This window comes from Etheostoma cragini, chromosome 4 (genome assembly GCF_013103735.1).
Source record: "Etheostoma cragini isolate CJK2018 chromosome 4, CSU_Ecrag_1.0, whole genome shotgun sequence".
NCBI classification, from domain to species: domain Eukaryota; kingdom Metazoa; phylum Chordata; class Actinopteri; order Perciformes; family Percidae; genus Etheostoma; species Etheostoma cragini.
This window is the reverse complement of record NC_048410.1, coordinates 9742731-9770491: the sequence shown is the minus strand read 5'-3', so window position 1 is coordinate 9770491 and position 27761 is coordinate 9742731. Positions and strand designations below refer to the sequence as shown.

The 27761-nt window shown below is 39.7% G+C and overlaps 1 protein-coding gene and 1 long non-coding RNA gene across 4 annotated transcripts in view; one reads left to right on the top strand and one right to left on the bottom strand.

Annotated features, from left to right (window-relative positions):
• The window catches only part of LOC117943232 (MICOS complex subunit mic25a-like), a 58596-nt gene extending 40603 nt beyond the window's left edge, over nt 1-17993 (top strand). For 2 of the 3 annotated variants that reach the window (XM_034869226.1, XM_034869224.1), the window contains 2 exons: nt 2944-3079; nt 17711-17993. In XM_034869226.1, the coding sequence (XP_034725117.1) occupies nt 2944-3079; nt 17711-17734 (160 nt within the window). In that variant the 3' untranslated portion in view covers nt 17735-17993. Of the gene's footprint in view, nt 1-2943; nt 3105-17710 lie in introns of all 3 variants that reach the window. The other variant, XM_034869225.1, reaches the window with a different exon arrangement.
• Nucleotides 13287-27744, bottom strand: LOC117943240. The gene is made up of 3 exons (XR_004656326.1): nt 27733-27744; nt 16862-16867; nt 13287-13442 (listed from the first exon to the last, which is right to left on the bottom strand). It is a non-coding gene; the product is annotated as an uncharacterized LOC117943240 (long non-coding RNA).
• Nucleotides 27745-27761: the final 17 nt, after the last annotated feature.

The window sequence follows — 27761 nt, the reverse complement described above, 5'->3', positions numbered from 1 at the left end:
TCTCACACCAAAGAAGACAGGCGGGCTGCGCCCATCCTCGACCTGTCACAATTCAACCGGTACATAACTGAGCGCCCATTCCACATGCTGACCGTCAGGCACGTGTTGGAGTGTGTGCACATTTTTTCTCAAAAAAAATAAGCTCTTATCGATATCAGCTAATGAAACACAATGTCTTAAAAAAGACTAGGCGTTATGATTTACTACATCCACTACTTTGTGGACTTAAAGGTAATATTGTTTTGTCAACATATTCTTTTTTGTTCTATTCTATTCTGTGTTTTTACATTCCAAAATATATTCTGTTTTTGTTCTATTGTTCTACTGTACTGAGTGTGCATATGAGAGGTTGTAAAGGATGCAGTGCCGTGAATAATAAGTTGTCTCTGTGTGCATGTGTACATGCGTGTACATATCCATATCCCATTCCTTCCGGTTACGAGCTCTGTCACAACAGCAGGTAAATTACTGCAAGCAGCAGAGCACTCAAGGATTACCCTCATGTAGGATTAGCATTCAATGCCTGTGTGTGTGTGTTTGTGTGTGTGTGTGTGTGTGTGTGTGTTGTGTGTGTGCGTGTGCTTTTGTCTACACACATGTACTGTAGGTGTGAGGGAGATAAAACGAAAAGGGAAAGTTTGACTTTGACTCGTAAGCTGCTTTGTCAATGCATAATTCATCTCTCTTCACAGGCTGCACATTGAAGCCTTTGAAACTATCTTAGCTTCTCCAACTGAAACTAAAACAAACCATAAACAATATCAAGTGATTTTACTTTCTTTTTGCTCCTCATAAGATTTAATGACACAAAACAGAAATCATTAGTGCTGCTGACATATTTTACAACTTTACAGTGCTTTGAACAACCTCCATCTCAGTTTCAGTGCTGTTTATAACCTTTCCTATCATGTCACTGGTTCTGCTACGCCTTGTTGCGCTTTTCTAGTAAGGCCACGTCTGATCCTAGCTTGAAATTTGTCAGTAAAATGTTATCATAATTGATGATAATGATGAAAGTTTGTGGCCGAATCCCACTTTCATCATTCTCATCAATTCTGATAATATTAGTTGTAAAAGAAAGCAGGTTCTCTTCATATCTTGGAGAGGCCTTTTCCAATACAGTTATGTGATAAGCTAGCTTTAAAGCTAACATTATTTAGAAAAGATTTAACCTGTTAAAGATGTCATGCCACCCTCCTGTTTTATTTTAGGTTACGAGATGTCGTGATATTACGGTATTTCTTGCCAAGGTTAAAAGTTGTCTCGAGACATCAATACACAAGTGCAGAATTACGTTGATACTACCGAGTACCTGTTTGCGGTACATGTTGGTATCTGAGAGCGCGCAAGAGCAAGCTTCTCTGTTCTCTCACCATCTCTCACAGAGACCGGGGCTCATCTCTGACACACACACACACACACACACACACACACACTCAGGAGGTGCAATGCAGATGGAGCGAGAGTTACTTTGCCTCTGTAGTTTGTTCAAGTCACTGTGAGACACTAGCAATGCTAGTAAAGCGGACACAAGTGTGGATACACTTTTCAAAACTTCACACAGCCAGGGTTTGCCGTAATAAAATATAATGGTAAGATCGTCGTGCAGTTAATGTTACACATCCTATACAGACAGGCACCACCGTCTTCTGTATGCCCTGATGACAGACTGGCTGAGGTTGCAAGGCAAAGCAAGGCAGCTTTATTTGTATAGCACATTTCAGTAACAGAGCAATTCAAAGTGGTTTACACAAAAACAGTTAAACAGTTAAAAAATAAACAGATAAAACACAGAAGAAACAGTTAAATAAAAACAGATAAAACACAAGAATAAAAGTTACAGTGCACTATAATAAATTATCATTAAAGAAATGAACAACCATTTAGAGAAAGGCAACATCAAAAAGAAAGGTCTTCAGCCTTGATTTAAAAGAACTGAGAGTAGCAGCGGATCTGCAGTTTTCTGGGAGTTTGTTCCAGATATGAAGAGCATAGAAACTGAACGCTGCTTCCCCCTGTTTAGTTTTGTCTCTGGGGACAGAAAGCAGACCGGTCCCAGATGACCTGAGGACAGGGCAGGGCAAGGCAACTTTATTTCTATAGCAACTTTACGGAACAAGGCCATTTAAAGTGCTTTACATAAAACAATAAAGAGCAATTAAAAACCATCATCAAAATAAAACAGGCTAAAATGAGATACTAAAAAACTAGAATAGGATACAATTACAAAACTAATGGTTAAAGTGCAGTATAAGAAGTGAATACTTTTTTGATTGAAAGGTTGTAGAGACGGGTTTAGGAGGAGAGAGGGATGCCACAGTAAATAGGTCTGAAGGTACGTTAAACAGGAAAGAAGACATTTGAGTTTGTGGCCAAACCTTTCACATTGCTCAGTTTTCATTCTGTGACTTTCAATTGAATAAAAGTAATTTATCATCATTTAAGTTTTCTTTAAAATAGTGTTAATCTCGTTCTCGTAAAACCCAATCTTGTGTCTCGTCTTGTCTCGTGAGCTGAGTATCTTGTCAAACCCTAGTGAAAAGGTAGCATTTTTCACTCTAAGTTACAAAAAACATGTCACAGCGTTAATCTAACAAGTTATATTTGAATAAGGAGATTAAACATTAAAAATAATTGAAAATTTGTTTTGTTTTTTTCTGGAAAATGTTTTCTTCTCCACAAAGCAAGAGAATCAGTAGTGCTCAATATCTGACAATAAATAAACAGTTGATAATACTATTTCATAATCAGGATGTTTTTTTGATGATTTTGTATATATTGAGTAATTGATGCAGCACTTCTGGCTGTAACACCTGGTACATGACAAACTCCTGTTTTAGGTTTCAAACAGGAGAGACTAAGTTAGAATAGACATTCTAATGAACTGTAAAAAATGCACAACATGATTATTGACCCTTCTCTCTGCTCTCTGTTTTTGTGTAGACCTCGACAGACTGTGTCTGTGTGCAGTGAGCTGCAGGCAAAAGTGCTCCAGTGCTACAGAGAAAATCCCCAGCAGACCCTGCACTGCTCCAGCCTGGCCAGACAGTACATGACCTGTGTCCAGCAAGCCAAAAAGGTACAGTAAGCAAGGGTTACAAACAGTACGTGGTTGTGGGTGAGTGTGAGAGAATGAAGACATTTGTTTTGTTTTTTTTAGATTTCTTTTGCGTGTGGGTGTATGCTGCTGTAATATGTGTGAATGTTTGGGTGTGACTGGTAACTCCACACGTCTCTACTTTCAATCAATGTCCCACTCCCATTGTTTTTACCGCAACTCTCCTTGCTCTTTCTATTTGAGTAACACACTTGGCCAGAGTACTTGGAAGAACTCCCTTTCCTTTAAAGATAGATTTGATTAATTAGCTTCCAGATTTTTTTTTAAAGAAGACAGAAAAATAACAGGCAATTAGTGAGACCTGTAAGTAGCTTGAAAGTCACACAGACAGTAGAACAAAACGGTGAAGGGACAATTAACACTTTCAGTCCTTACACCAAATCAGTTAACTTCTGAGAATTGTAATCTGCATGTAGGGTTACTTTGAAACTTTTGATTGGAAGCTAAATTAATGAGACATGCAAATTTAGAAGTCGCCAGGCGTCCGTGTTTTGGAACTTTCTGATAGGAAGATTACACCGTTATTAGTGTATTAAAATCAGTTTTGGCATTCAGCTCTTTGAAATGCATTCTGCTTTGTGCTGATACTTTTGCAAATAGTGCTCAGACCCTATGCTTATCTACAAAGTGCTTATTTTACCCAATTTCTCCATCAAAAAAACAATAATGAATGGGGCAATTTGCACATTATTATTGTGACAGAATGCACTGATACGGCTCCGAAGTAGATAAAAGGCACAAAACAACAATTGGTGAATTTGGCAGTTTAAACGGTCGATAAGAGCAAGGCAAAGTCTCACAATAAAAGGAATCGTCTTTGTAAACTGGTTCAAAAGATCCATTTGCCAGTGGGATGGTGCTCTTTGGGAAAAAGAAAACTGTCTATATGTATTTGTACGTGGGTCACTATTTTTTCTATTTTTTGTGAGCATGTATCAAATAAATTCAAATTGTGTCAGAGTAAAGTACAGAGTAAAGGCAAGTTGTTTTACAATCTTTTTGAGGCACTTGTTTAATACAGATTCAATCAGGCATGCCCTTGACATTGTGAGTGTGAATAAGAGTCAGAGAAAACACAGAAGAGACAGAAAGAGAGTAAAAGGGCAAATAAATAAGAAATAAAGCTCCAAGCTGTATCGAACGTATCAACACTACACCCATCACTCACTTGTGAGTTCAAGTGTTGTGGGCTGAAAACCAGAGCAGGCTTACACCTTACAATGACTATGTTTACATGCACATAATATCCTGGTTTTTGCCCTTATTCCAAAAAAAGATAATATTCCAACTAAGCTGTTTACATGGCTGATATAAATATATATAGTACTATAGTAAATATTCCACTAATATTCCCGTTTACATGTAGCTGTGCAAAATATGATTTTTTTTTTCAAAGTTTACCAGCTCTGGCGGACTTGTTGGACCGTGTGAACACAGCATCCCTCTTTCATTCCTTCAACCAGCTTCTTTAAAAGGTTGTTGTAGCGATGTGTGCATATCCAAAAACCTGTTGATATCCAAGTCCTTGATAATGTTTAAAGGTAGATGTGTTGCTCCTTCTTATTGAGTCTGCAGGCTTGCAAACTGTAGGCGGGTTGGTTTGTGTACAGCAACCTTAGCAACGCACAGAGCTGACCATAAGCCGTAAACAGGCAAGGGGCAGCAAACTGCGGTAAATACCCCGATTGAGACGCGGATTCCAAATGTTCTGAATACGTGTCCAAAGAATACTTCTAAAACCTAAATAATACGGGAATATCCCATGTCTTTTTGGTCAAATGCTATATTTGGAAAAAAGGCTTATTTGGAATATCCAACCTGAATATGCTGTTAAACCCCCCCCCCCCCCCCCAAAGTTCTTATAATTCTCAGAGTTTGTGCCTTTTTAAAAGTCTGCATGGTTGCTGTGTTACTTTGGAATAAACAATCTTGATCCAAAAGACATTATCGCTGATATCTTTTTTTACTGGGATAATCTAACAGAGATGAAATCTTCAAGAGTGACCTGCAGTACTCTTTTGAAGATGGTTGGATTTCAAGGTTGACCTTTAAGACTTCTGAAGAGTACCCTATCACAAGCTCAAAAGGCATATAATATAGTTCCATAATTAAAGATATAAACCTGTAAAGGGAGGTAAAGGACCTCACATTTAGTGTCCTTTTGAACTGTCTACATCCTGTATTTTATCCCTTGCATCGTTTATTCTCTCTTTATCTGTATTATCTAGTATCTGCTCATCCTTGGATCTTTCATGCTGTTCACACAGTTGATCCATCTCTTCTCGGCCAGTTTCCATCTTCCATTTATTCCTTTTCCTATATTAAAGCCTCTTTCACTGTCCACTGCACACTTGGTCATATTAGCCAGTGCTTTAGTTTGGAGCTGCACTGCTACCCATGGAGCCCCGTTAGGTGTGACGTAAGTTTGGCCAACATGTCAGTTACTATTCCTCCCATGTTCGATTGCTTGCACAGTCATACAGCTTTACCCCAGACCCACCGACTGTTAGGGGCTGCAGAAGGAAAAAAGTGAGGGAAGGAGACTGTGTGGTGAAAGGGACAGATGCATGCCGGTGTTCTAAATACAATGGAAAGATAACTGTGGTACTTTGGTTCACTTATCAACATGGATAGCAGTTCATTTAAGCAATTAAGGTACTTTAAAACCCTTAGCAGATTACAGCAATTTGCTGTAATCAGAGTCAAATCAGAACGCAGACATAATGCACATATTTTTCAGTGTGACTTACACTTTCTGGACAAATAAACTTAGAAATCAGAAAAAAAGTGCCAACTATAACTCCGGAGCTTGACTGAGAATAATCTTCTTTTTTTAGGTTTTGTTCAGCACATCAAAGTTATTCATTGATATTTGCCTATACATCCAGCAGTATACTGCTGTCAGGGGCTGCTGGTAGTTAATTTGGGATACTTTTAATTCTGTCAATTTGACATAATGTAAACAAATATTGGTTACCAAAATGGGGCTTAAGTTGTAACCCATAGCATAGCTGAGTTTGGAGCAGTTGTCTCAATTTTGTCTGAAGAGGGGCCAGTGGTAGCCTGGTCCCATCAGACTCTCGCAAAAAACATTTTGCGCATGCGCAGATGATAATCCGGTTTTACAAGGATTCATGGCACTGCATGATCTGCTCCACGCTTCATGTCGTAGTTGTCGCAGCCTGTCGTCATCCTCCATTGGGAAGCTAACGTTAGTTTAGCTAACAGCTAATCTCGTTAACCGTTCAGCTGATTCAGTCTAAAATAATGTTAACTCACACTAAACACAGAAAAGCAAGCTACAGCTAAATTAAGACTTTACAGGAATAACTATGAACACGCGTATTGATTGATTGTATTTTAAATGAGCACAAGTAAAGTAGAACTGATGTAACAGCTGTTATATATTTTAACCGTTAATTTCAGGTTTTGTTTTGAGGGTCTTTTAAAGTTATTACATGCTGTCTCAGCTAGCGGTTACTGAATTAGATGTTAGCTAAACTAACGTTAACTAATGGGCAACTGCTACAACTATGAGCGTGGAACAGATCGTGCAGTCGTAAATCTTCAAAACAGGATTGTCCCCCACTCCCCCCAAAATGTGATTCCAGTGCTGACCCTGCATGTGTCATGCCTACATCTAAAAGACATTCATCAAAATAGTTATGTTATAATAATATGGTTAAAAATAGCTTTTCAAGACTTCTATTAATAAAAAGTCGCCTTTTAGAGCTTTTGATTTTTATTAGATTTTATGGAAATATTTACTGATGTTGGGTTGAAATGTAAATACTAATATTACTAATGTCCAAAGACTAAGCGCTGCATCTAAGACTCCCGATCAGTCAACAAAAATGAGAAGAAATGAGTGGGCAGTACCTAGACCCCTGTGGACACGCACCCAGCTGTCCAGGCTGCCTGTCTATAAATGGATCTGACAAAGCCATCAGCTTGGCAGAGCAGAGCATTTTGATGAGAATTTTACAAGGAAGTTTCAGTATGGCTGCAGGTAGTAAAGGGTCAACAGGGAGCAATATGCACTGCAGATTTAGTCATGAGAGAGCACACTAGCTCATATTTCATTATGAAATATGGTCTTTTATGGACCCTGGAGAAAATTGTTTCTTTAAGGGTGAGACTGTTAATAATAGAGGTTTTACCTTTCTCTGAACGAGGTGCCTATGTTTTTGTCTCAAAAGTGGAACAGAAAGTGTGTTTGTACATTCACCTGACATGAGCTCATCATGTACTGCAAGTGGCAATGTGAAACTTCCCATAGCAAAATCCACAAATGTTGTTCTGTTGCATTTAGAATGTAATTGAAAAACAAGTGATTGTGTTGTCAACAACAACATAACAACCAAATGTCTAAAGATAATTTCAGTTTGTCACTACTGTTGGATGTGTCATTTAGTAACAAAACTTTTTGAACTCATTAATACTGGGCCGACATACATGCCCTTTTATCATTTTAATACACCAACATGTAATTGAGATGCACTCTGGAAAAAAGCTTTTTATTTTTAACTTACTGGCAAAATAAACTGTCTCCTCATGGGCAGATAATATAGCTAGTGTACGTAAATGGCTTCATTAATTTTCCCAATTTGTGTGATAGCAACATCCCTGCTGAAAACCTTCCCGACGCCTAAAAGCTCTGTTCTTTTGTTATCACTTTGTGCTTTTTTAAAGAAATCTCTAAAGCAGATGCATTGTTTCCTGTGAATAAAAGGATAATAATGTATTTTTTCCCCCAAAATGAATCTTTTCTCAGAATTTGATACTAATGGTTCATGCTTTTCTTGAATGTAGTTATCCTTCTCTCTTTTGTCTCTTTCTGCACATGAAGCTTGATGCCTATCAAACACAATCTGCCTCATAGTCTTCTGGTACTTTCTGTGTACTGCATCATAAATTTATGTAAGCAAAGCTACACTTTGTGTACGTGAATAACAGCAACAGGCCCATACTGTCTTGGCTAGGATCTGACTTGTATGACTTTCAAAGAGTTTATTTATATAGGCTCTACTGTATCTGTTCCTCTTTGTCAGCCAGTCTATTTGTCAATCAATCTTCCAATAAAACCAGTGGGCTGCTTATCTGTCTTCTCTGCCAGTGTCTTGAATTGAACTCCACTATAATATCTATCTCCCTTTTTATGTCTCCTGCCTGAAGTCCACCCAACTCACTATCTTCAGTGGCACAGCATTCCTTGTATGTCACTCAAACGTTCTTTTATGTTTTATGAGTCTTCATCCACACATTTTTCACACATTCTGCCCTCTGCCATCTATTAAAGATAGTTGCTTCAGGATATGGCCTTTCACCTTCTCTCTCTCCTATCCCCCCCCCCGTCCCTCTCCTGTCAGTGTCTCTGGTTGGGCCATTGTCGTGTGTGTGTGTGTGTGTGTGTGTGTGTGTGTGTGTGTGTGTGTGTGTGTGTGTGTGTGTGTGTGTAGGGATGCAGGGTAAATGTCAGTTCACCAAGGCCCTGCGTTTACATGAAGCTTTGTGGGTTTTGTCTCTTTTTGGTATGACGTTATCTTATATATTGTCATCATATGGCAATTGTTGTAAAACGTTTTTATATTCAGTGTGTGTTTGCCCATGAGAGACTTTGCGAGTCCCCCCCCTTTACCTCTCATCATCTATTCTCTCTTTCAACCTCCTTCTCAGTGAAACAAAACACAGCTGTCCTCAAAGACACATTCAAGAACAAACCAACCCCTCCCCCCACCATCGCCAACCCCAATACTATACTCAGAGGCTCCTATGCCAGCCGTTTGCAGAATGCTACTGCTGTGCCATTTAAAAATATTACCAGGGGCCAATGGCACTGTAGCAACACTTACAACTGTATTCCACATACTTAACCCACTTGAACCCGTTGGTCTCATGAACACAGTATTTGTCTGGTGTGTGCCGGCCTCTGAGATGCTTGTTTAAGTGCCACTCTAGTTCTGCTGAGACAGAACTACAGTAGAGCATTGCTGAAACAAAACAGTATGTGGAACGGGTAAATTTGTACTTGGGTGTATGGTGCTATTTTAAAAAAAAAGGTAATCAGAACTCTCTTTATCCTTAATTATAGTATTTAAAAAGTGCAATTACAATTTGAAATTGGCTCCATTTTTCAACAGGTGAAAAATATACTTGGGATGTTGATGAACCTAGTTGGGGGCTGATAATATGCAAATGAACTAGAGAAAAATAGAAACGCTTGTCAATATATTGCAGTCTAATCCATTACAATTAGGGGTTTAATGGTACACTAAAGTCACAGTTCTGTTCATACCCAGGATGAGGAGTCACACTTGTTCGGTGTAAGTTTGGCACAGGGCCAAAAAACAATCTATTACTCTCCATTCTTTTTGAACAAACTTTCAAAAAACAGACAAAATACTCTTGCTGGGCGCTAAGGTTAACATGTTGCCCACTGGCACCTTTGTTAAATTATTTTCATTATAAAAATATGTCACCATCACTTTGTAGCCCCACTTCCTTTTCTAATTAGACAACTAGTTGCCAATAAACTGAACAGTACAGAATCTGTGGCTAGGTTACAGAAGCATTAAAACACAAAAGAGTTGTTGTCTATGAAGGCCTCGAGGATTATACTCACATTTGGAACAACCTATGAGGTGAAGTAAAACCTGTGTTTGTACAGAGCAATTAGAAACTGTCCTCAGCAGTGATTAGACATTTCAGGTCAGGATGTAAATACAGCTGGTCATTTATGTGCTTGGCATCAGCAAATGAGATTAACAACTATGCTTCTGGTTTCAAAGTTCGTGTTCTTGCACGTTTATCCACTTTGCATGTTACGCTGCAGGGACATTTTGTCTGGTGTTCGTCTGGTGTTGAAGAAGAAGGGTAAAATAAGGCTTTGGTTAAGGAATGCATTTACTCGATTAATCGATTTGTTGATCGACATAAAATCACCTCTCTGGGCTCACCTTTGGCTCTGGAAAAACTTGTGTTGAGCCAATCTTTTACAATTTCCCCACAATGTTTTAACAAACGGTTGAATAAAAGAAATAATCAATTGATTAATACATTTTTGTGTGTGTGTGTTTGTGTGTGTGTGTGTGTGTGTGTGTTTGTGTTGCAGCTCAGTCTATGTTTGTCTGTATTTATGCAGATTCTTTCTTCAAAACATTTCAACTGATATTTTCAAAACCAGCCGCTTTTGACCACAAATTAATTCACCCACGTTTTTGCTGGGAGCCATCCTTTTTTAAATGTAGTGGCAGCAGCATCTTAAGCACCGTTCAGACAACATACAGTCCTGACAAAATGTTTAGTCATCCATTCCACATAAAAAGAAGTGAATGGCTTTAGTAATGGCCAACTATAACACTCTGCTATTTCCCAGCCTTCCTGGCACAGCAAATCCCATCAACAAAAACTCAAGACATCTTCATTCAAACCTGTTCAGTTTGTCCAGTTGAAGAAGTTGACTGATAGGGGGAGGACTTTTGCCATTTCCAGTTAAAAAGAGGGGTGAGAAAAACGAGGGATGAGTCTTTGTAGCAGGTATAAAAGACGAAAAGAAGATTCCTGTCAATGGGGGAATGGATGGAGACTGATGAAAGGGAGGAAAGTAGGGGAGAAAGAGGCTTAAGAGTGCCTGTCAGTGAAGAAGGTTTAATAGAAAACTGTAATATAAAGATACAGTAGGAATGATGGAAGGAATGTAGAGGGGATGAATAAAGAGAAGAGGAGAGGGTTTGTCAGGGATGAGGGCATGGCAGTATGTATGGAAGGAAGAATAAAGGGGAGATGATGATCTGTCAATCACTGCTGTGGGAGAGAAAGAAGAGATTTTATGATTGTAAAATAGAGAGGGAAATATTTTTTGTGTTTATGTATGTGTGTGGCTATCGGGACTTGCAGGTGGTAAGCCCCACTGTGAGCCTTGGCCTGCCTGCTAACCTTTATCTGATAATAGAGCCACTCTATTCAGCAGCAATCTGGTCCCACATGCAAACACACACACACACACACACACACACACACACACACACACACACAGAGTTTTGTATATTGTAAAATAATATGTGCTTTATAGAATACTAGCATACACTGATTTATTTTCTTTTCTTTATTTGATAACTATTTTTGTTTAGATTACTTGAAACATGTTCTTTTTGTTTTTTTAATTCCATACCATTCTAGTGCTACGCATTGGAAAATAAACATTGACATACGCCTGTGTTGTGAGTATTATATACCCATGCATACTGCCCACAAAAACACACACACATGCTAGCTCACATATTTCCATCTCTTTATGTCGCACTCTCTCTTTCCTTCCTTCCATCCCACCTTTCCTTCACATCCATCATCTCCAAGGCAACCAACCCGTGAAGGCACAGGCCACATAAAGATTAGCTGTTCTCTCTCATGTCGCTCCCCTCCGTCCTCTCTCTGTCTCTCACTCTCTCAAAGCTATATAACACTCCATCAGCATCCAGCTAAACATCTTATCCATGCTGATACACTCCACTGACCGCCAGCTGTGTAATATGTCATTGATTCACAAATTGGGACAAAGGGACTCGCCAAGTGACGACTGAGGTTATTCAGTTATTGGAATTGTTATTATCATCTTTATTATCATATTTATTACATATGTTAGCTGCTCAATCTTTCTGACATGGGTTCATTTGGTCTTCAGTTTGTGTGTACAGGTATGTTACGTTTTTGTTAAAGGAATAGTTTTTAGGGGTAAATTTTAAAAGGAATATATTTTGCTGCTCACCCAGAGTAAGACAACCTCACGTTTGCAAAATATGTCCCAAAAGAAATATGATACAAATGTTGATACAAATGACATGGATGTTTTGAAACCGTTGATATTTATTGCCCCTTAACAGGCCACAACTGGGCAAAATTTTTGCATTTTGTTTTTGAATTCTATATGACTTTTAAGTTTTTTTCAGTAGTTTGAACATTGCTTTTTAATCCTCCAATAATATTCTTAACACAAATTTGTGCCAATCCAAATTATAGATGTACAGATACTTTAATGCATAAGCTGGTTACACTAGATGAAAAGTCTGGGATTGCTAAAGTCCTTAGTATTTATCAAATGGGCACCATGAATGTTAAAATGACATTGCCATGCAGCCAATAGATGTTGTGATGTTTCAGTCTGATAGAAAGTAAAAAGATCCAAAAGTTGATAAAAAATGTTTGTGGCAAAATTAGTAGCACTATACAGTATATTTGCCACTTGCTCTATTAAACCCATTTAAAACACGCTTAAAAACAAATGAATATCCATCTTAGTTATCAGATGACTTTTCTCCAAATTACATCAGTAACTCGCCTAATACAATAAATCAATGACTGTCTTCAGTGGTTTGATAGATAGACACTGAGCAATTGAATGCTTCAACAGCAACCTAACTGCCTAAACTACTATCTAAATGACTGACTGGCTGCATGGTGTAGGTGGTTCAGTCAGTCAGCTCCTAACTTACCAACCAACCGACCAACATGCAGACTGAGTAAATCAACAGTTACTAATTAAGAGGCTCCCGGGACTGACTGACTGATTGACTGTTTGGCTGTCTTACCGTCTGTGTAATCAGTGAAAGGCTGTTTGTTTATAAAGCATGGCCAATCTGAGTGTCTGATTGACATCCCTGCTTGGCAACTGGCTCTGTTCCTCCAGAGAGATGCAAAGAACTGAGTGTTGTTAGCACTGTGCAGAGAAGACAGTCATTGATTTTGTTCTTGTCTATTATTTTTGTTTTTTACAGAGAAATGGCAAGTGAGCGAGGCAAGTGTGTTCGTGTGTGTGTGTCTGTAAGTGATGCAGATGTGTTCAAATCTGGGTCTGCTGTCTGTACGTGGCTCATTACCTTAAACGTACTATATGTAACTTTTTTGATGATCTTAAATGACCTGTAACAGCAAACTAAACTAACAGTGAAAAGAACACTATTTTCACGTAGTTTTTATTGGTGCCATTGCTTGGGTTTGATTTTCCCCGCAAAGTCACAAAATGATGTACAGAAGGTAGTATGTCTTCTGAGCATTCAGGGCTATAGGTGTAGGTGTCTTTTACCCCATTTCTACTTGGTGATAAAATCTGATCTGGGTGTTCGGATCACAAGACAGCTCTAAGTACAGGTGACAAACTGCTCAGGCTACTCCCAAGCAATGCCTACCATTTACATATATAGACAAACAGTGAGGCATTCAATTCAAGTGTGTTTTATTGTTATTTCAACAATATACACGAAACAACGTTTCACCGTTTCTCAACTGGTGTTACACATTTAAAATATATAAAAACAACAGACGAAACAGGCTACATTTAGTGCACACACGTTATAGGCACTAACGCAATAGTAGCATTAGCGCTTGGACTGTTGTATTTTTTCCAGACACACAATACAGAGATCTTTCGTCTCAGGGGGACATGAGCGAGGGATTCACGGTCATTTGAAATTACCGCCGGGTTTCTACTGAGACATAACTTAATGCTAATCGGTGAGGCATCCCTTTAAAGCAGTGTGTACGGGTATGTGTCCTCAGCCACAGTACAGACCGCCTACTCAACTATGAGCAGAACTACGTCATCATTCAAAGTTTGTCTCATATCACAGAAACCACTGAGTGAATTGTGTATTTTGGATGTTGTTATCATACTCGGGTGATGCAATGTTTTTGTTCTTCTGCCGCCTGCTCTCATGTCCACGGCTGTCTGGAGCTCTCTGCAGCGCTGTTGCCTGAAAAGGGCTCGGTTTTCATCAGCAGTAATGTAGCACGACTCCTAGAAGCGCCCATTAAAAAGTAAAATAAAAAGACACTCAAGACACACAAGAGATATTTTTGGACATCCAGCAGAAATACTGTAAATAGAGTGAACAAAATATTAGAAGCAGCTCTCAGTTGAATGGCCCAACAAACTGCATCGTCCAGAGACCCATAAAGTTGAATTAGCACATCTTTAAAACAGTTTCAACAGAAGCTGAACATTCTAACCTTCCTAAAGGTAGGATTTATTGCTGAACTGTTGGACTAGACTGCATTAAGCTTTAGCTTGATGTACCTAATAAATGGGCAACTGAGTTTAAGTCTTAAATTCAGTGCAAACCTTGAGCTTGAATATTTGGCTGCCCTCCCTGCCCAAGGTGTCGTGCATAAAAAGCTTTTCCTGTCTTTAAATTATCCAAGGGTGGTTGGCGGCAGTCCAAATTTGGACCTGGGGCACCAAGTTGAACTGCTTGTACTGTGGGAGGTGCTAGAGGTCAGTTTGAAATTCAGGAACTACTTCATACACTATGCATGAGGCATAATGTCCCATCACACAGCTGTATATGAGTGTAGCAATACCTACACACACCGGCGTCACACACTCACACATGTATGCGTTTGCACACATTTTAATGCGTGTATAAACTGCTCACACAAACAGAGCCACTTTCACACACATTTCATGCGCATATGCAGACACACACTGTTCCCATTTATATCTCAGGACGTTAGTGGAACGGTAAAGCTAAATTCCCTTGTCACATTTGCCACTCATCTCCAATTCAATGGCCCAGGCTGTGATGCCCTCGGATGCACTTGGCAAGTGAACAGCTAACCTGCCCGCCAGCATATCTGCCTGCCAGCCGAGCACCAAGGTAGTTAGCATGCCAGCTAGCCCACCCAGCAGCCACAACCTAATGCTTCACTAACCCTGGGTCGCCCTTTGTCCTTCTCTGTGACTGTGTGTTTGTATTGTGTATTGTGGATTGTGTATTGACACAGTAAGTGTTTAGCTGAACCCTATAGTAGACCGGCTTTCTAAATCATAATCAGCCGTCGGTGCTTCTTACACTACATTACAACACACAATTCTTAATAAACTTCCATCCATCCATTCTTCCGCTTATCCAGGGCCAGGTTTCGGTGAATAACTTATCTCATTTTATTACACCACATTCAACACCACTCTGGAATATATTTAGCACTGTGTTTTAAATGTTAAGCTCTTTGTAAATACCCAACCTCAATTTGAGTTCATTATTAATTTCTTGCAGGGGCATTTTCTTTCCAATAGCTAAAACATGACAGGGGAACAAAATTACAGAGTTACAAATGCAATCCTCCTGGTTGCAAATACCTGAGTCAAGGGGAAAAATCTTCATAAAGTGACTGGTCATAGTTCAAAACAATAGTCTTAACCATATGCGGAGGTTGTTCAGCCTTCATTAGAATAAGCTGAAAGTGATAAAATATCAATTCCATACATGTGGAAGTGAAGAGTTAAGTGACACAGCAACGATAATAAAAGAGACGTACTGCAGATATGTAGCTGATGGTCTGGCCAGTTGTGGGAGTTTAGTGGCACTTAGTGAAAGGACATTTGACATTATTAGCCCAGTTAAAAACAATAATTTCATTGAATTGATGCATTTAATGCACTTACATTAAATAAAAATATTTCACTCTATAGCAATAGCTATTTCTTCAACCCCTACATCAGATGCAGACACACAGACCCCATCTCCCTCTGCTCGAGAGCTCCCAAATCTTTTACTGACTAAAACATTAAATAACGTTCTTTTGACTCTTTTCTTTTAACTTGTATAACTGAAACCCCTTTTTCCATAGTCCACAGTCTTCTTTGTGCGCAGTTTTCCTTGTCTGGTGTTGTCAATTCAGTGCTACAGTAAGTGTTGGTGCTATGGCAACAGTACAGAGTCCTGATAAGCAAGCAAAAGGCAGTCACAAGCTCTTGGATTTTAAGGCGGCATAAAGAAATAGAATAAAAGTAAGTAACTGAAAAGTGAAAAAAAAATGACCTAGGTGTAGTCCACACTTGCACAGGTGTTTTTGTAAGTGTGCTTTTTAGGTCACATAGAACTGAAACATCCAGGGTAAGGATTTTTAGAAACTTCGTTTCTACTGTTGACACGGAAAACTGAGCTATGGGTTAGAACGTCAGAGTATGCTCTATTATCTCTTATGTCAAGTGTTATAAATGAGGCGACATTTCGTGCAATGGCAGACATGGCAAAAATACTTCTGGTTCTAACCTTTCTAAAAGGACTTTTTACATGTTTACACATAAATGTGCAGTTACTATACACCATATTGATGCACCATTGCAGCAAGGTAGCCTTCCGTTAATACCTTTTTTCAGGCTGCTGATTGGCCAACATTTCCTTGGGGTATATTGTCGCCTGGTAGTGCTTGTGTGGATGTCTTTTTAGTTATTTAATTTTTTTAGAATGAAGGAGGAAAACCTCTGTTTTCAAAAATGCCAGTGTTTGTGTAGACTAATCCTTTCACGCACTGCGGCTTATGCAGAGTAGATGTAGTAAAGTGCCTTTGTCAAAGGTTTCAAGTTTTTTTTCTCTAAGACGGACATGTTTGTCTGATCGGTTACTGAGTATGTTGAATTTCTTGATGTTGCAAGCAATTTCACACAAAAAATCACCGGCCAAAATATCTCAAGTGTTGGCTTATTGTAATAAAAAAAAACGTTGCATTCAAAACCGCTACTGTGATTCATCGGATTAGAACTTGAATATGTGCGTGTGTTTTCTGTGTTGTCACTTGCAGTTTAACAATCTTGAAACGGCATTGCAATAAAATGTATGTGGATAACGATGATAAGCTTTGGACATTGGATCAATATGGATGAATCTAACAGCCTATCACACAACAGAAATAAACACTATGTGCGTAAAATATGTATAATTCCTGGTTTAAAATGTTTACAATTTCCACTTTTTACTCAGATTTCTACCTTACCATTTGAGGGATGTAAAACCAGTACGTAATTAATATTATTTTATATTTTCTAATAACTTTATTTTATCTTACAGTTGTATTTATTGTGCCAGGGACTTTGTAATCCACTTTTTATTTTAATTTATTTTTGTCCTGGTTGTACCTCAACAAATATTTAAGATGTTTGCTGCCCTGCCAAAGGAATTTGATTCAGCTTTTAGTTTTATTAACATTATTTTAAGATACAAGGAAAGCAAACTTTACATGTTAAGTGTTTACATTGTGTTATTCTATTTTTTTTGGTTAACAAACAATTGTCTAAAGTTTAACTTTAGGAACCCTCTAGTTAATTCAGGCTGTATATATATATAGTATATACTGTATATAGTAATAATAAACAGATAGTAAACTGCAGATAGAAGAGTCCGCAAGTAGTTTCTCTTAAAACACTTTAAGTCAATAAAAGGCAGCATTGAATGTAGCCCGTAGGCGAACACCAAGCTTGTGTGCCCTTTGTTACTAGCTGGAGGAGACATATTTGCTGGACTCTACATATGGTATGAACTGCTCTTTGCTGTCAAATGTCTAAGTTAAGTTTACTTTCCTTTAGTAATATTATATTAGAGGAGAGATATTTAGAGGTGAAACTTTCTAGGTATGTTTGTAATGTGCAATTTGACTGTGTGTCATGTTGTGTTTTTGTTTGAGGGATTGGATTTCCCATGATTCCCATTCACTGACTTTTGTGAATTTTCCCTTCGGTCCCAGTAAGTACATTTATAATTTGATGGTTTCTCTTTTCTTTTCCACCCTACCCCCTCCTTGTCTCCCTCCCTCCTTTTACAGAACTCCCTGACGAATCATGGCTGAGAAAGCCCAGAAAGCAGAAGGAGAAGAAGTGAAGAAGGAGAGAGAGCGTCCTTCTTCTATCCGTCCATCCATTTATTTATCCACCATCACTGAATAACCCCTTCCTCGTTCCCACTCACCGTCCTTCTTGGTGTTTGAGTGTATTATCTTGACATGTCACTCCAGAGTGTATGATGTGCTGATTTATTGTCGTGTTGCAGCAGCACACCCCTGCTGCCGCTGAAATAAATCCCAGTGATCCGGTGGTGATGAAACTGCAGGTTGTGTGTCTTTGTGTGTGCGTGCGTGCATGCGTGCGTGTGTGCGTGTGTGTGTGTGTGTGTGTGTGTGTGTGTGTGTTTGTGTGTGGATGCGGATGGCTTTCTCTTGTCACGGCACGCTAATAATGCTTCCACTACTGAAAATGGGGTCGTGTGCACTCTTCTGACAATGCTGTGCCAGCCCAGGGGCTTGATTGTGTGCCGTGCTCATGGTTTCATTAAAAGCAAGAAGGAAGAAGAGAGTGACAGAAATGAGGGATAAATGAAGTGGAGGACAGATGAATTGTGAAGTGTGCATGTATTAATATGTGCACATTTAATAATATGTGGATATGTGTGTATCTTTTTTTCCACTATACTCAACCTATGTATCTACGTGTCGTCACATAAAGGTGCTCATGTGAATGAATGCACATGAGCAACACACCGGACAGGCCACATATTGTCCCTGCTAGCTGTGTTTCCATGGTGACGGCAATGGTTGGTGCTAGCAGCAAGGTGTGAAGGAACCTTCCAGATAACCCTGAAGGTCAGCCTCCAGAGCTTCAGCTCGCAGCACTACTCTGTACTGACACACCTAACCTTGTGTGTGTGTGTGTGGGAGTGAAAGAGAGTGAGAGTTATAATGCATTTCCACTTATATATGGACATGGTTGGCCACCCTCAGAATGACAGAGGCTTGTTATCGCACACACACACACCTACATATTGCACACATACACAGTCACACAGCAGACATACACAGAGAATATTAATGGACTTATAATATGTCCTCATATTTGTTGCTGGACATAAAAAAACATTCACACAAGTGGTAGTCAATGTGAATGTAGTAGAGTATATTTTTTAATGATAGCTGTGATCTATTGATCACAGTTTGACTCTCACTTGCCACCATGGCGTCAATCTTGACATAACATTTACTGCGCCACTGACCAATCCATACAATACATGCTCTATTATAGAAATCTAGTAATGTGAAATACTGAGACCAATGAAATGTTTTTAGGAGTGTGTGCCTGTGTGCGTCTGTCAGTCCAGTTTTATGTGTGAGCCAGCAACAAACTCCGCTTCCTTACCAGGGATTAGCCAGCTCTAACCGAACAGACACGATCCCCATATCACCTATAATAAAGCCAGAACCATATTAGACGTTTCAGCCAGTGACTTTCATATCCCTCCTCTCTCTCTGACATTTCTTTACAAATACCAGCCCCTATTCACTGTGTTATTGCCTCCTCCTATTCAGCAATTCTCTGATTAAACAAGCTCCTGAAAAGCTATCTGCCATTTGGCTTTTATTAGAAACCTACCCCCTTTAATTAAATTGGCTGAATTGCAGAAATATCAGGGATATTTCAGCAATATAAGGGATAAGAGAGCACAATGGGTGAAAAAAACACAATACTGGGCTTTATGAGATGTTTTGAATGCAGTTTGGTGGTGAAATGAGATAAACACAATCTTGATAGTGGGGTGATTTTTTTTTTTTTTTTTTTTAAAGGAAACTGAGGTTTGTTTGATCTGGGTGAGTCTCTTCACCAAATGTGTGTCACAGCTGACACTCTCAGTGTCTGTACATTTTTTATGAATAGCTTTTTTAGGAACTGGATATATTTTTTTCCACTGCCTCCTCCTCTGACTCTCCTCTCAACCCTGCACCTTCAGTGCCTTTCTTTTCCCGCCTTATTACTGTGAAAGATTGGTGATTGAGGTTGTCTTGGTAACCAGACCGGCTTTGATTGGGGGAGACAGCTGTATGGTGCGAGGTTAGAAGATGGCTGTTCACGTCTCACAATGTGCCACTATTGATTTCCAGTCCTTGTCAATTACTGGGCCCAGCTGACTAAAACAGTCTGCAGAAAATGTGCATAAAGCAGGTGTGTGTGTATTTGTGTGTGTGTGTGTGTTACTGTAATGCTAACTCTGCAGCCAACATACATTATCTCTCTCGCTTTTTTCAACCACTTAAGTGCAGGTGTTTGACTGAAAAACAATTGAAGTTGTTGCTATTGTTGCCATGCAGTAGCTTTAATCTCTCAGAAATCCTGTAGCTTGAGCTGGAGACAAGTTTGACAGTCAGCCACAGAGCTTAATGTGTATACGTTTTAAGCGGCCCCGCACCGTCTCCTTTGTTCAGCTCTTGAAACGCTGCTTGTCAGCTGTTCTTTCTCACCCAGCTGAAGAGGTGTCGGCAAATAAGAAATCATTCAGTCAGACTTGGACAACCTGCTGCCCTTTGTAAAGACTTAATGGGGATCAATTCAAGGAAAGTTAGACACTTGTAGAATTCACATGCCGTCAGATAATGCTCAGTCACACATACACACACACATTCCCACACATGTACACACTTCTTTTTAAAATTCAACCACAGCTAGTCTTTTGCCATACACTTTTCCCTATCTTCTTTTCTTCTCCTTCTCTTAGCCAACTTGGCATTGCATATGTTAGAAGTCGACAGTGAGACTAATTGGAGTGTGTCGCTCCATCAATGACAGTCCCCATTTTGTTTCTGCATGCAGCACGCTCTCACATGGAGCTCAATAGCTAATTGAATAGTCTTTTATTAAACTGTGTTAATGTGAACTGGCTGCTGGTGAATTGAATTAGACCCCCCACTACAATCACCAACCGTTCACATTAACACACCCGGCTCAGTGGAACAGTTGGATGGATGAAGCCTCAGCATAGAGGGAGGAAGAAGAAGAGTAAACAAGAGGTGAGTGTTTTGGTACATTCAATGTAAGGTTTGTGATCTAGAAGATCTGTGTTCAATGTGTAAAAGTTGTAGAGGCTAAAACTATTGCATGGTTAGATGGTACTACCAGTAGGAAGGAGAAAAATGTGTTTTTGTGTGTTGTGATTTGGACATCTTATCTTGAAGACTCAGCACTGGATGGAAGTTTGCCTTTCAACAAAATTCTGATGTACTTATTTCCATATAAAGTCCAAAAAAGTAAGATTTATCCTTCTTTCACAAACAAATGACGTGTATACTCTGGCACTGCTAGGGGATACAACTGTGTCATGGCAGGTGTGTATTGATCAGGACCCAAGAAAGTGCAGTGTTGAGTGAAGTTTGGATGAGTGGTTCTCTTAAAAGCTGCAGGTCCAAAACGGCACGTTTTGATCGGGCACTGCACTAGTTCTCTTAATGTGGCGCCAGAGCTGTTTCAGTTTTGGCCACACCCCAATCAGTGATGTTACCATAAGTTTTGTCTTTGAAAGCTGAAGGTACTTTTAGATTCACATGGAATAAAGCTGCTGCTTCACCACTTTTAGCTGTCAGAGAGAAAGCCTGCAGGGGTGGGACAAAAAGTGAAAACAAGTAAATAATGTTGATAGCTGTTATACATAAGTGTTTGCTGATTATGATGCATATTATTCTTTGACTTTGGCCTGAACGAAGAAGTTGTTGCACAAAGCTAAACACACCTTTCTCATAATGCAATGTTTTAGCATCCTGGTCTGGTAAAGTGTCTCCTCTTTCACCCAAGGGACAGATACTAACACCTGTGCTGCAAATATCTGGAAGTGACATGATGCGATTTATGTTTGGACATTTATCTAATAAGAATAAGCATCTGCCACCAAACCACTCTGCAAGGTACCATTATCTGCAATAATTTTAAGTCTTCAATTTTTTGTGTGTGTAATTTTCCTTTGATGACACATAGTGAAATGACTCCCCCATCATTTTACACTTGATGTTAGCTGCACTGAGTGCATGTCTTCATTTGACCCCCGGGAAGACCCACTTTCTGTTTCATCCAGCATCCACAGACAAAGATGCAGAGAGACAGAATACAAAGGGTGGTAGGACTTTAGAGAGAATTTAGAGATAAACTGGGGGACCCTGAAGCAGCTGGGGACCTGACCCAAGTGTATGGAGTGAAACTCGGGCTGACACAGGACATGACTGAGGGTGGAGCAGTTCGATAACCCTACACTGTCATGGCTGACACTGGAGGAGCAGAGCAGCTCTGGAAGCAAGGCAACGAAAAGAAAAGGAAAAGGCTGAATTAACCCATAATGCCAGTAAAGACAGAGGGTAATGAAAGGGAACTAGGGAAAGAGGTCAAGGTTATAAAAGACAAAGTATTTCATCTGGCTGAGAGAGAGAGAGACAGAGTGGGTGAGGTTAAGAGAAGTAGTCAGAGAGACAGTCCACTGAGGCAGCTTGGAGAATATGGCTCCCTCCTTTCTGCTTTATTATATTTCGCTGGTGGATAAAAAGAATACGACATCATCTAAAGTCATTACAGCCAGTTACAGCCCAGTAAGACTGGCTCACGGGGCAATGCAGCTCCTTAACCCCGCTCAGCACATGCCTGGATGTGTGTGCGTCTCTCAGAGGGTTATTGAATGAGAGAAAGGGTGTGCACACGTCTGAAAGAATGAGCAGGCCTGTGTATGTGTATGCTTACACACACATTCACCAAACCAAAGTGGCACATCACTTAATCCTTCCCCAGTAACTAGGATAAGCCACCAGTCTTATCTTTCCTTCTCCCCCTTCGTTCTTTCCGTCACTCTTTTTTTTCCTCGGGAAACTATTGTCCCTGTTCCCATCATGCACCCCCCCCTCCCCAGCCCTCCCTCTTTCATTCTTATTATTACCCTCTTCAGCCCCAGACTTTAATGCCTCATTATTCTGTATTTAGGGCCTAGAATCTTCTCTTGCGCCGGCAGTAGGGGCTAACACGGATTCTACATTTCTTTATTGCCAGGCTGTGCACAGGATTTGAGAGAAGGATTTTGCTGCCATCATCAACCATGCTGCAGGCTCCTGGCAAGGAGTGATATTTTGATATTATGACAGAAAGTTCCGCTACAACTACCCTTGGGAATGGAGCAACAGGTCTAGTATCTGAGTTTACATTGAGTTTTAGGTGCAGTAAATGTAAAAGCAACCAGTTTAAGCAGCGGCCAAGTGTAACGTATCAGTGACTATCCTAATATTCTCAGTTCATATACATAAATGTCAGAGGCTGTCATAATAATAAACAGTATGGATTACCTTAACTAAGTTCAGCAATTCTGACCAACTTGTTAAAAATGATGATATTTAATTGCAAAGATGGTTATTAACTCATACATGGGCCAACCATACAAAAATGATCTTAACCACTTTATTATTTATTTAAATCTACAATGAAAATTTTGCCAGCATAATATTACATTTCATTCATGTTGTAACATTTTTCTTTTTCCTTGCACTCTTTTTGTTCAATGTCCATTGTCTTTTATTTCGCCCAGATCTGCCAATAACACTGGGGCTTCATCACCTGAAGTAGCATCACAATTGGTAAGGAAAAAAGTGAAATGATTAGGGCACTTGGACGACTCAAATATTTAATAATGAATTATTAATGTACCCATGTGAATTTTTGTTATTAACATCTAATTGTTGACTGCTCTATTCCATGCATGACCCTTTCCAAACTTTCTTTAATTTTCAACCAATTTATGCAGTTCCCTGCTTAGATTGAGAGTGTTTTTTTGTTGATTTTTTTGTTAATTTGTAACATCAAGATGCAGTCAGTGTGGGGCGACCTCTCCGTTAATGCTGAGTCCTCTGCAGTGGCCCGTGTTCAAGTCCAACCTGCGGCCCTTTGCTGTGTGTCATCCCCCCATCTCTCTCCCACCTTTCCTGTCTATCCACTGTCACTTTCACATAAAGGGAAAACACACCAAAATAATCACACAAAAAAGATACAGTCAGTGTGATGCCCTTTGAGACTTTATCTGCCATGAATTAGTAACTAATTCATACAAATTGTCATCCCACCTAAAGGCAGAAGTGTTTATACTTGTTCCCAACAGCCGTAGTGAAAAGCCTACCGTCAGGAAACGGGTCGAGATGTGACGAATAGTACAAACGCGTATTACGACACACATTCGGACAGTCTTACCTCAAATGTATATGTATTCGTGGTGTCATACATGTTTCTACACATAAAAAGTGACAAAAGCAACTGTACAAACACTTTGTTTGAAGCATGATGTCACCTTAAACCCGGTCTGGTCTGTCAGTTACACTGATAATTTGACACACTTATAACACACTCATTTTTTCTTCTCCATACTCACTCTGTCACTCATGCACTGACACAAATGTAGTGTCAATAATGGCAGGGGATTGTTTGTATAATGATCATATCTTCCCAGATTGACAGGATGCTATCGGCTTTGTCTGTCACACAAAGAAAAGAGAGAGAGTGTGAATACAAGTGGATAACAAACACAGACACACACTGAACCCCTCTATCATGGTGTCCTCCTATAGACTTCCTGGGTCAACAGAAGCTTTGATTAACTGGGGACAGTCAGTAGCCTTTGTATTACTTGGACAAAAGCGGAGTTACATGGTGAATTTTTATTGAAGACAGCACACTGCAAGATGTAGCAGAAACATTATGAGGTACAGAATGGCACAGCATGAAAGCTGTAAAAAGAATATTTGATTTTAATATATTAAATCAGTTTTCCTTTCAACCCTGCTGCTTAGTTTTTCCGCTCCTTGTTTGCGATTAATACTCAGAAAGAAACATTTTTTTAAAAACTCCATATGTGCCGTCTCTCATCTTGCAAATTTAGCTAGGAATCATCTAGAGAACATAAATTAAACACAGGCAATTTCCCTCCCCACTGACAGTGTGATTTTACCTTAAACTTCCAATTAACTGCCTGCACTTTAGCTATCCATCACTCCAGAAAGGCTTTCACTACCCACCGCAAAATGTACATCAGCCACACTAGGATCAATTTGACTCTGATGATAGGCATGTGGGCTGTATCCATCAAACCCAGCTATTAATGACAGCAAAGGGAAATTAATATTTAAGCTGCTTTCATGTACGGAGCCGGATGTGACGTGACGTGATGAGTTTGTGGATGCTGTATGTGTCTACTCACTTCCCTGAAAGCAAGAAGTTTGTGTGTGTAGTAGCAGACAAGTGAAAGGGTTAAGGACCTCTGAATGATGCCCTCTGCCTCTTTACCTGCTGGCAGGGTGTCTGCCGGCTGAGAAGCTGGCCAGTGCCAGCAGGCCAACTGAATGCCAATCAGGAGTGGCCTACAGGTCATGTGTGGTAAACCTTTGTTAGAGGAGTGGAGTGAGAAGCTGAATTGTTGATGATGGAATGTTTTAATGAGCAATGTGTGAGTGTAACTGCATATTAGAGTCATAGGACATAGTTGATAGGGTTCTGGTGGTGGCAGGAGATTGATTTGGTTACATGCACTAGTATGAGACAAAAGTGTGTGTTGTCTGCTGAGCCATCATTGGAAGCTATGTTCCCCCCATAGATGGCAGCATTACACTCAGAGTCCCCCATTTCTCTCAAACTCCTCTGAAAACCGTTTAATTGCAGCACAGGATAGACTTTCACTATGACACTGTTATTCCGTAAAGGAAATTGCAGGGAATTGCATTTCACCTCAAGGAGATCAACACAGGCTGCAGCATCCTAGACCAGCCAGAGTCTCAGTTTCTGCTCAAGAGCCTCTAGGAAGGCCAGGTTATCGGCTTGGGTTGCTTAGTAAACCAGGTCAGATTTGAACTTGGTTTCATTAAAAACGGACAGAAAAACTTTTTTAAATGCAACTTAAATCCAGTATTTTGAGTAAGTTAGAAGTTGTTTCACTATTTCCGGAAAAAATCAAATAACGTTAACATTCCAACATATGAATACAGCAATCAACTCTCAGCAGTATGGACAGTATGCAGTATTGAAGTAGTAGAATTAGCACCTCTATGTAAGTTTGTTGTTGAATCTGTGGCTAGTTCAAACCCTCCTCACCACCCATTCATATGCCCAGTTACGTCACTATACTGTCTCTGATAACTATTTCTTGAATTGGTATCAATCTTCCCATCAAACCCTTGCAAAGCAAATAAATGCATTTCCTAAAATATTGAAATACGTCTATAATCCAGAGGACCGACTGATTGGCACAAAATCCGACACACAGCCTTTAGAAACTGGGTCACACAATCTGTTGTACAGATGCCTTTACATCCTGTTTACTATCACAACCCATGAAATTGATTCTTTTTATCTGTATGTTTTTGAGTGTTTTCACAGCATGACACAGGTTGCTCTCCCTCTTTCCCTCCATGCCCTCGCCATACAGTACCTGGTGTGTCTGTGTTGTGTTCAAAATACTCATTTCATGGTTCATTTGTCGCCTCACGAACTCCGTTAATAAACAAGACTCTTTTGAAGCTGCTGTCTCTCTGACACCTCTCTGCGACTGCGTGTGTGTCGGCTGTCAGACGGCTTGTCTTCAGCTCTCGCGTGGGATTAGCGGAGGCGTCATGCTCATCAGCATCCCGCCATCATGTCGATAGTCAACTCATTACCAACTTCACCATTACCCATTTAGGGATTATAACTCCTTCCACCAACAAATCAGTAAATCTCATTGTTCTCGGATTGTGTGACAATGGATTTTTGAATTGAAAAATGTTTTGTTTTGTATGAAAAGTTGGTATTTTTTCTGCATGTGTTATCTGTCTGTCCATGTGTCCATGTATCTGTTTACTGTATGCATCAATGTGAAAAAGACTGATGATGAAAAAATGTAATTGCATAAGAATTGCTCAACAGGGTTCATCTTCTCTCTGCCCAGAATGCACCTGTGATGGGAGAGAGCAGTACTAGCATACAACCTCTCCCTAGCATTTTATGTATTTTAAACAACCTCAGCGAGGCTGCTGCAGTCTATTTCTTTTTTTGCATTACTTTCTGTAAAATTCTTCTCTTTCATAGTAAGCTTGTGAACTGCTTTGAGCATGATGCACAAAAGAACAGTTGGCATAAAATGTGACTATAATAATAGCCTTGATGATATTCAGAGTGGTGAAGTTTTTTTTTTAACATGTTTTTCAAATGTGTTTAATAAACTAAAGCAGACACGTTTATGATGATGAAAAGGATATCACAGTAATTCATATTATTTTCACTTTATGACATGCTCTATTAAAAAGCTGTTTCCTTGGAGCCTAACATTGAATATTGAGTTTATTTTTTCCACTCAGACAGCATGAAGGAGGGTTTATATGTTGTGTTATTAAAAGGGAGAGAGCTGAGACAGTGACTAATCTATTTCCTTTCACACACAGTAGCCAGTAATCACTGTTCCATGGAGCTGCTCACTCATCCATCCATCCATAATGTTATCAAGACACATTATCTGTGTGTGTTTTGTGAGTGCTTACGTGTGTCCGTGCACTTGTGTGATTTTTTTAGGGGCTTTGATAGCAGGTGTGAAAATGCTGTTTGGGCATTCTTGTGTGTGCAAGAGTGCACATTTGTGTTTCTAAGGATTTAAAAAAAAAAAAAAAAACGGCATGTGTACCTTTGTGTCAGAGCTCCGTCCACAGTGCAGATCCAAATGCAACACATTTTCCCTGCAGCCTGTGGCTCGATCTCACATTGTCAGCTAGCGGAGGTCACAGTCTAATGTGCGAACATCGGCCCCTCTGCCTGGCTTTGGAAGGCAGATGAAGCTTTCTGCTTGGACAAGGCCACAGAAACATGTCTTCCTGCTGTTTGTTTTATTACAAAGTCTGGCTTACTGTTCTGTCATATTATCTGTTTGACAGTGTGCAGTGCTGTTGATATTTTAAATATGTAAAAACTGAAATGTATGCAGATACAGGTGAATGGCTCGTGGTTTGGATTATAACATACAAGGGATGGATGTGTTGGGATGCAGAAGGGATACCAGTCAAACAAGAGGAGGCTCTTTAAAAA